The sequence below is a fragment of the Amblyomma maculatum genome, chromosome 1 (genome assembly GCF_055883805.1).
Source record: "Amblyomma maculatum isolate TAMU_Amacu chromosome 1, ASM5588380v1, whole genome shotgun sequence".
In the NCBI taxonomy this organism is placed as follows: Eukaryota; Metazoa; Arthropoda; class Arachnida; order Ixodida; family Ixodidae; genus Amblyomma; species Amblyomma maculatum.
This window is the reverse complement of record NC_139344.1, coordinates 75392733-75402406: the sequence shown is the minus strand read 5'-3', so window position 1 is coordinate 75402406 and position 9674 is coordinate 75392733. Positions and strand designations below refer to the sequence as shown.

The 9674-nt window shown below is 42.8% G+C and overlaps 1 protein-coding gene across 1 annotated transcript; it reads right to left on the bottom strand.

Moving 5' to 3' along the window:
- On the bottom strand, positions 1 to 5307 carry LOC146202829 (uncharacterized). Its single transcript, XM_084588363.1, has 2 exons — positions 4664 to 5307; positions 1 to 4086 (listed from the first exon to the last, which is right to left on the bottom strand). Exons 1-2 carry the CDS (start codon positions 4782 to 4784, stop codon positions 3878 to 3880), a joined length of 330 nt encoding a protein of 109 aa, XP_084444489.1. The 5' UTR covers positions 4785 to 5307; the 3' UTR covers positions 1 to 3877.
- Positions 5308 to 9674: the final 4367 nt, after the last annotated feature.

The window sequence follows — 9674 nt, the reverse complement described above, 5'->3', positions numbered from 1 at the left end:
TTGCAGTATAGCTTCTGTCCTTTATTTTGGTAAAACATGCACACTTTAAGAGACCTGCTACTCACGTAACACATTCCCTGTAGCTTTAAACAGCTCGTCGTTGACTAACAATTGGTGTATCATTTGCTTTCGGTACTTTTTGGCATTTTTTTTTACATGCACCTGACATGAAGCCTTGCTTATAAGAAAACTGAAAATTACAATATACAAAACAATACAAAATTTATTTACAGCACTACACACTCTACAATACACAGCCTAAAAAATGAAAGGCTGTCACGCATTCAAGTAATTACAGTATTGTTGTACTTGTACAGCTCATCGCCATATCTGAAAGGTGGCACGGCCTTGGAGACCAAAGAAGAGAAATTAGCTATACAAAGCAAGGGAACACAAGATAGGGTCAAAAACCCATTCTCCAAGTGTTTGGCCCAAGATAACCCCAGCACCAGCAAAGCAAGCACCCACTGTTTTACCAAAGAGTACCCAACACCACTGAGGATTGGTCCCCAAATGCTCAAACCACTAGGCTGCAACTACAGTCAAGGGATGCTATGCGTTCCGCAGTATTACCAGTATCAAAGATTATGGAACTCAACGTCATTTAAATGGTAGTCGGCACCTGGGACAGAGCAAGTATTCCCTGATTCTCTTATGGACAGGGCAAAGGTAGTTATAGTGTGTGTAAGAATGATTTTATCTGTGCATAAATGCCTGCCACACCTAGAATGTTCCCTTTATGCAGTCTACCAAAAAGGAGAAATGTTTGGCTCAGGAAGACAAGCCTTAAGCATTATTTCAGCAAGTCACTCAGTGTGACGGCTATCAGGCAAACCAGCACAGCACTTGAAAACTTCATGCTCTAAAAACAATTGTGGGGACACGCAAGCTCAGCATTTACCGCTATGACACAACAGCTTTTATGGCTCCTGTCTGCAGACTCTCATTCGTGTGAATCGACTTTGCTACTGCTAACACCTAGTATTTATTCTATGATACATATCAGTAGCGTATACCTGTAAGTTATCCAATTATGTGGAAGACCACTTGTCTAGATACCTATAAAGCCCACTCTAACCAAGCTGTACGGATGCGTTTCCATGGCCTAAGGGTTGCCTGTCTTATTACCCAAAGATCCTGCAAGGTTTATCACCTCACACATTCATCTCAAAGGTGAAGCCAGAGACATCACACTGAGTACTCGGCCATGTCACCTGTCTGAAATGTGCCCAAGATTTTCCACTCACAACGTCGCGTTTTGTGCAGAAAAGAGGCTTTAACGTTGCTGCATCAAAAAAAAAAAAAGCAAGAAGCCAATAGCTGAACATCAACGCTACATTAGGCTCTGCTGGCTCGCAAGACATTTGACCACAGTGTCAACAGCCGAGTTATAGATGCAGCTGTGGCAGAGGCTGTACCACAGAAACAACAGATGAATGTGGTCAAGATAAAATGAAATCGCTTTGTTCACAAATTCTTCAATACATCATGAAAAAGAATGGCTCACTTATGGATAGTATGACGTCTACTGTGTTCAATAGGATTGTACCTTCAGGAAGTTATCTTTTGAATGCAATCTTAAGAATATATTGTGGTGTTCAATTTAGGCTGTACACATAGCAGACGTGCAAAATATGCAGCACATTCTGAGGGTTAAATGCAGAGAGGATTGCTGAAGCTGATATAATAGGAAAGCATAGGGATACTAGATAACATAGAAAACACATGCGACAATAGGATAGGTGTAAGTGAAACTAGCGCAGCTGTCACTTATGAGAGCAAAAAGTTATACAACTCAGTACTAGCACAATGGTACAAAATGTTGAAAAGTGATGATGAAACACAAGTTTCCTTGAAAGTGCTTCTATATAAATGAAATGAAAGTGATTGGCATAAAATTTGTGCCCCTTCCTTAAAATTCTCAATTTAAAGCTCACAAAGAACAATGAAGGCTACAAAAGCAACTAACAGAAAAAAAGTAATGAAGCAGTTATACACAGCTGCAATCATTCGATAAACATCTCGAGTGATGAAGCCAGTCTCCAGTGGCTTAGAGCATGAATATGTGAGCTTTACCAACCCTCTTTTAACATATGTGAGTGCCGGAGGGCATGTGGCAGCAGCAAGAATGTGTCAAGAAGCAAATGGCCCAGATAGCAGCCTCATAATAGAGGTATGGAAGGACTACACACAACGCTATCATGGAGGGAGGTATTTTATGGAACAAGATATGTAGCAATGCACAAAAGGAGCAAAGCATTTTGTAGAGCTGCAGTCAAAAATTTATGAAGGACAATCTTATCAAAAAGTTTTTATTTCACTCCTGCGCTTGTGCATCATTATTGTGACTATGAGTTATATAGTGAAACATGAAATGTCAAGCAATTTATCCCGTACACAAATGAATGCATTCTTTCCCCTGCGAAGCCACCTTCAAGAACTTTTGCCAGTGGGTGCACATGCACATCAATATCACCTAGTTACAAAACAGAGAAGTCAATAGTTGCCTTTGTGAAAAAACTGAAGAATACAAAAATGTTCATTGATCGCCGAGCCACACAAATGATGCAGAGGTTAAACAGGTTATCTGGGATCTTGATTAACATCACTACAAAGCATCAGTAATTGCAGTGCAAAATGAAACTGGCAAATTTTGCAAAAGTGGAATCTAAAATTGCCAAAATGGGTTGACAAGTTGGCGGGGGCCTCATTTTCCGTGCATACAACAATGAAAGACAATGACCACCAAATAGATGCACAAATTATCCTTGGGAAAACTAGTTGATTGCTGTTCATCTACATTCAGCATATGAAGGAAGCAATAGAAAACAAGCATAAAGGCAACCAAATACAAAGAAGCACAGCTCGCTTCACTCTGCAGTTTGTGGAAAAACACAGTGGGCACCTCACATTTCACCCTAGTAGCACACAAGATAGGTGTAACGAAATGGACTCTGCTATGGTAAACGACTGCAGACACATCCACCAGGGTGCACGTATGTCAAATATTCTCACTGAAGTAGTACATCGCAGGCTGCCTGCTTGCCACAAACACCAAAGTGAATTGTGAACTGTTGCTGCCCGCATGTCCTACTCAGAATGGCACTTCTGGAGGTAGAAGGAGAACGTTTTTGTACCTTCCTGTGTTTCATTGACATGAAGCACTTAATAAAATGCACACTGAGTTTAAGCAGAACACAAAAAAGCAAAGTATACAACAAAGAATGACAGCTCTCAGCAAGGGCCACAGCACTTGTAGAATACACTCAGTATGTCTACAGATGATAGACAAAAAATTATAGCACCAAGGAAAGGTTTGGTTTGGTTTGTGGGGTTTAACGTCCCAAAGCGACTCAGACTATGAGAGACGTCGTAGTGGAGGTCTCCGGAAATTTCGACCACCTGGGGTTCTAACATCGCACTAATGTGCACTAACATCGCACAGCACATGGGCGCCTTGCTTTTCACCTCCATCGAAAAGCGGCCGCCGAGGCCGGGATTCGATCCCGCGTCTTTGGGAACAATAGTCGAGCGCCGTAACCACTGCGCCACCCCAAAGCTGAACTTGGTTCTTGCACATGCTATCAACAAAATGTACACCAAAGAGATGGTTATATCTCAAAACCACAGAAAAAATTAAGACTTGGACGGCTTTTCAGCAGTATGCTATCGAACATGAAGCAGTAAGAATGTGCACATTGATCACTTGTGGCATATATCAAAATCATGACAGCGAGTGAAAATCTCAAGTGCAGGTGATCAAGTTGTTCCTGTCCGAGTTAATATAAATGTTGCACGTCCTCTTCCTTGTACTTGTTGATGTTCCTGCTGCGATTACCATTTGCAGGTGGCGTCAATGTCATGTGATCTGCACACACTACAAGCTGTAACGATCTTCAAAAAGAGCTGTCCATCTGCATGGCACTTCACATCTGATGTGGCCGTCCAGGGACAAGGCGTGGCCTCCCAGATTATACAAGCCTAGCAGAGAGGTTAATGATGTTGAATATGGCCCCAGGACTTCTTGACCACATGATGACTCGGATTGGAAGTGCTGCAACGGCTGCACAAGGTCCACACGATCACCTGCAAATGTTTAGTGCCTAAATTATATGCAAATAAAATATCAAACACGCATGGCACAGGAACATTCAAAATCATCAAAGCTACAAGCTAGGCTGCGGTAAAGTGTAATCTATGAATGCAAGAAATGGTCAGTGCAAAACCTAAACCTAAGTGAACCATTTCCGTAACAGGTAAAGACGGCTTGGTGGCGGAAATTGTATTGTGGCTAACTTTTTCTTTCTTTTTTTGCAATTAAGGGAACGACTTATATCAGGCGATTTCACTTGTTTTTCCTTCCTCGGTCGTCGAAACCATTAACCAAGAAATCTTGACAACTACAAGCACACTCAGCTTTTTTTTTTTTTTTTTTTTTTTTTTTTTTAAGTTCGTGCAGTGTAGAGAAGTTGAAGAAAATTATAATGCGTCGTAGAAATATGCAGCTAAAAGCAACGCAAAGTGCTGATTAAAAATATCGGATTCGCCGCATGCGTCCTGTGAGTATTCCTTTAATCTTCAGTCATTTCCCGCCTGCGTACAACTTGAATGCGAATGACGCTGTATGAACAGTCACCTTTACAGGTTTTCTTATTGCACTTACCTCTGTGATGCTCGACGTGCTGCACCATTTCCAGCAGATTGACTGCGTTGCCCTGCTGGTCGACACCCATCGAGAAGCCCGACACATTCCGGGAGCTTGTCGCTCGGCCGAACGAATACATTTCGTGCCATCCAACATCAGAGGCGTTCACCACTGGCGATCACACCCGAAGCAACAGTAGCTCAACAGTTCAACATTCCGAGCGCAGGACAATTCTCGCCTCGGAGCTTGCAAAGCCGCCACACTACACTCCTCGTCAGATGATTGATCTGACTGTACTGACGAGCTATCTTTCAAGACAATTTGACAGCATTGCTGTGCTGCAGCAAATCCTCGATCACTACTTGCAGACGACGAACGGCACGAAGACCACTCATAAGCGTACAAGTTCTTTCTTTCCTCCATGTAAGCTATAGTGAACTAGAATATATATTCTAGTTCACTATAATGAAAGCGTACCTCCCTTCATGCCTCCCTCCATGGCCGCCGCCATTGCTGGGTTATCATAACCGCACAGACCAATGATTTCTTACCATAGGAAGAAAGGGTTTGAAATAAGAAAGCAGTTAGCGCCGTCACGCGGCCGCAAGCTTCTGCCCCCATTACAGATTGTCTCAAGCGTCCTTTATTTCATACGCGCTCATTATTTGCCTTTCTATTGCGTTTAAAAGCTATGCAAGGTGTATATAAAGTTATCCTTTTACTTTTAATAACAAGCTAAGAAACTACGGTAGGCTAACGGCTGCATAAATCAGCTTGCCTGTCGCCATAGTCTCATTAGCATAATTCGGGCACCTCGCCACTCGGCGAAATTATGGCGGCCAAACGTCAGCATTTTCGGTAATGGCGGCACATCAGTTACGTCATGACGCGTCAATTTGACGTAATCTAAATATGCCTGCGTATCACGTGTTTCACGTGACATAGCTCCAGCCAATCAAATTTGAGCATCCGCTCCTTCCCAGTATGCCATTATTTTCATCACATTGGTTAATCGAGCGTAAGTGTTCTCCAAACCACCATCAGTAACTTTGCTTCCACTCCAAAATCATTCGTATTTGTCATCCAGGCAACAAGGATAGCTCCGGTTGAAATCAATTTTCACGGCTACGTCATTTTGACGTAACCGCTAAAAGTGCTTGCCTCAACTGATGGTTTCGCGCCACAAGTTTGAAGCACGTGACTCTTTTCAGAGCCAATCAGAAAGACAATATGGCGCCATCAGGGGAAGGCGAATATCGAGGATCGGGCCCCAGGTGAAAATAAGCAAATCGTTATTGCAACCCATGGATTGGCTTGGCTTTGTTTATTATTTTCGGATTGGGGTTTTTGCAGGCAGATCACGTGTCGTGTGTTTGTAAACGACGTTTGGAATGGGTGGTCGTGTGAATCGCGATTTTTGCGCCGTGCACATTTCGTGCCTCAGTGCTCATCTTGCAGTTTCTTCATGGATTACGTTAGTAACGACAGAGGCGATAGACGCAGTAGAGGCTTCGTGCATCCACGGAAGTTGAAAGAGTGCTCCTACTTGTGGACCTCGTCTGTCTCTCCCTTCATTCTGCAACAAATCATATTTGCGTGTTGCTTCACAAACAGGGCGTCTTGGATTTATTTTTGAAGCATGAATGGTGCACAGTGTGGCATACTAGAAACCAAGAGCGTATGTAAAAGGCCTGTGTATGGGGATTGTGATTTGGTTTGTGCTGCCATGGAAGAAGAATATTCTCAACGTGTAGGTAGTCTTGGCTTTCGTTTTGAAGGTTGCGGTGTTTATGTAATCACCGTATGTGATCGCTTGGCTGATTCTGGAAGGGTGTTTATGTGCTCTTTCTTTTGCAATGCCGGGCACTCCAGATTGAACAAACCTCTATACACTAGTTTGATCCAAGGCTTTCTGACCGACCGCGCGCGGTTTGTTATTGCAAATATACCCAGTCCTGTTTTTCAAAGTTTTCTTTCAGCTGTGTGTTCCACAAAGCACTGTCCCTTACTCTTAACGATCTCCCTTCAGTAACTTCTACCATCCACATTTTAGTTGATGACTGTGTACTTCACTGCTCTGTAACCAACTCGTCCGACGCTTCTGCCTTATATCTATATCTAATTTGCAACAATAGTGATGTGCTATGTGGCCTCCGTCCTGAGAAGCTTTAGACTGTTGATTTCTTCTCACCACTGCCAAAACAACACATCCTACTTACAAAATTAACACTAGTACTACTTTTTCAAAGAATTCGTTTAAGTATCTTGGTGTTGACCTCACTAATGGCTTAACATTGTCTTGCCTTGTAAGCCATGTAACTAATTACTCTAATAGAACTGTTGGATACCTCTATCGTAACCTACCCATGGCTGGCACCTCCTTGTGTAAAATTACTAGATTACAAAACCCTTGTGTGATCACAACTTTAATATACCAATCATATAGTTGATCCACACTACTGTAATTTTACTGAACCTTATGAGCCTGTTCAAAACCATGCCACCAGTTTCATTCCCTCAAATACTCCTTCAGCATCTCTGCCATGAAATCTCTGTTACAGTCTCTGTTCTCGTCACTGTACTTCATGCCCCTGCCTTTATCACAAGCTTTTCATACAAGACCTCATGGCAGTTGTCTCGACTAACCTGTGTATAGAACACCTCGCACAGGTCATCGTAAAAGTGGCGTTTCACCGCATGCCCGCACAACTACATTTCATGAGTCATCCTTCGCAAGCACTGTTCACAACTGGAATCATCCCTCACCAGTGATCCTGTAAGCTTCAATACTGCCATCGAAGAACCTGTCTAATCATAGCCATGTATACCACTAGCCTGTCACCATTTATCACTGTGCACAAGCCCATTCCTTCTATAAAGTCTCGCATTAGGACCTCTGAGGTATCAATAAACACATAAATAAAAGCATGGTTGATAAAGATTCCTTACAATATGGGAACTGTGATTATGTTCGGCAGGAATATATATATGTAACTGGATCATGTTGAACGGTGTTAAGCTTGAGCCTGGCACAATTGTCTTTCCTGTTATATTGAACTTAGAAATTAGGATACTGAGTGATAACACTGACATGGTGGCTTGCCTTTTGAACTTAGAATGAACTTAGAATTTGATTGCAGTATTCCTTTCTTTGCATTCATCCTAAATGCAGGGGTGGAAGTGCTGCTTCGTTCTGCTCCAGCCTGCTTTCCCTGCTCCAAAATTGCTCCAACTCGACTGCATCAATGTTCTGACATTAAATTTAGTGGAGCACGGTTTTGCCGCACAGTGGGCCATTACTGGTATTGACAGCAAGAACCGCAATCCTAGACGACTAAGTTAAGGACTATGAGAAGCGCAGCTGGGCAATGGTCTGTTGTGAGTTCTGTATACAGGGCAAGACCGACTGAAATACAGACCTGCACAGATAGCACTGCTCCAGCGCGCACCTTCTAGTTCATAGCCTTCGCCGCTAGGGAACGAACACTACGGGTAACCTGGCGATACTGTAAACCTGTTAATAAGAAGGGTCTATTAGTTCTGTCATTTTTCTTCGTCGTTATAGTTTATTTATCTGTCCACGCTGTAATGCACAAGCACCTGTTCTGCGCATGTGCAGCGAGTAACTGCAGTGCCGTCGCACAAAGCGGAATCGCGGTATGTCTTCTGGCGACAGAAAAACATTATAAAAATAAACACTGTCCGCTAAAATACAAAAAGGCAAAATTTTAGAAGTATAACTTGGGCAAAGATCTTTTTTTTTTTTTTAATTTGGGTACAGTTTGTTTATATTAATTTGTGATTTGATGATGATGAAAATGACAGACGAACAGGTCAACCGAGCGCCCTCAACGACGAGAAAGGTAACGAAAGTTGGCGCACGAGGACCCATAGGACCCTGTTTTTTGTGCAGGTCTGTATTTCAGTCGGTCTTGATACAGGGTATGTGGCTGGTGTAGTCAAAACGATGGCAGCACACCGGTAGCAGAGGTGTAATGCATCTCACCCGAGCCTAATACGTATAAAATTTTAATATACTAGAAAAGTATGCAGCAAATTGTTTGCTTATAAGCAAATTTGAGGAATTTGTTACGGAAAATGTTCTGTGCACTTGATATAGCACCTACTCCCAGCCTTTTGAATCGCCTCTGGTGAGGGAAATGAGATCAGCGAGTGAAGCAGGCGCACCAAACTACTACGAGGTAGCGAAGCACTGGAAGTGGTAGGCAAATATGTTTACTTAGGACAGGTAGTAACCGCAGATCTAGATCATGAAAGGGAAATAACTAGAAGAATAAGATTGAAATGGAGTGCATTTGGTAAGTATTCTCAGATTATGACTAGTATCTTACTGGTATTGCTCAAGAGGAAGGTATACAGCAGTTGCATCTTACACTTACCTATGGAGCTGAAACGTGGAGGCTAACGAAAAGGGTTCTATTTAAGTTGAGGACAACGCAGATGACTATGGAATAAAAAATGGTAGGTGTAACGTTAAAAAATAGGAAGCACGTAGAGTGAGTTAGAGAAATAACTTGAGTTAATTACATTCTAGTGGAAATCAAGAAGATGAAATGGGCATGGGCAGGGCATGTAATGCGCAGAGAGGACAACCGATGTTCGCTTAGGGTAATAAACGATTCCAATGGAAGCAAATTGTCGCAGGGGACAGCAGAAAGTTAGGTGAGTGGATGAGGTTAAAAAGTTTGCAGGAGTAAAGTGGATGCAGCTAGCACAGGTAGAGGAGTATGGGAGAGGCCTTCACCCTGCAGTTGGTATAGTCTGGCCGATGATGACTACGAGCCATTGGAAACTTGTACAGCTGCAACGAACTACACGGTTTGTTTCCGGCGATTCTGCTGTGAATACAAGCAGGTGCTTCACCATCTAGCCTGTCATGCCTACGACAGACAAAAGCACACTTGGAACTCTTATGGAGGTGATGCCACTTAGGTGCCAGTCACTAAATGTGTTTTCAAAAGTGTTGGAAGGTCATACAGGGCCTATCGCCAGTGTGTTGAAACTAAGA

Excerpts from the sequence above, each read along its gene's own strand:
- LOC146202829 (XM_084588363.1), bottom strand. The coding sequence starts at position 4,784 with ATGTATTCGTTCGGCCGAGCGACAAGCTCCCGGAATGTGTCGGGCTTC. Across the intron at positions 4,087-4,663 it reads GCACGTCGAGCATCACAGAG|GTGATCGTGTGGACCTTGTG; the intron begins GTAAGTGCAATA and ends AAACATTTGCAG.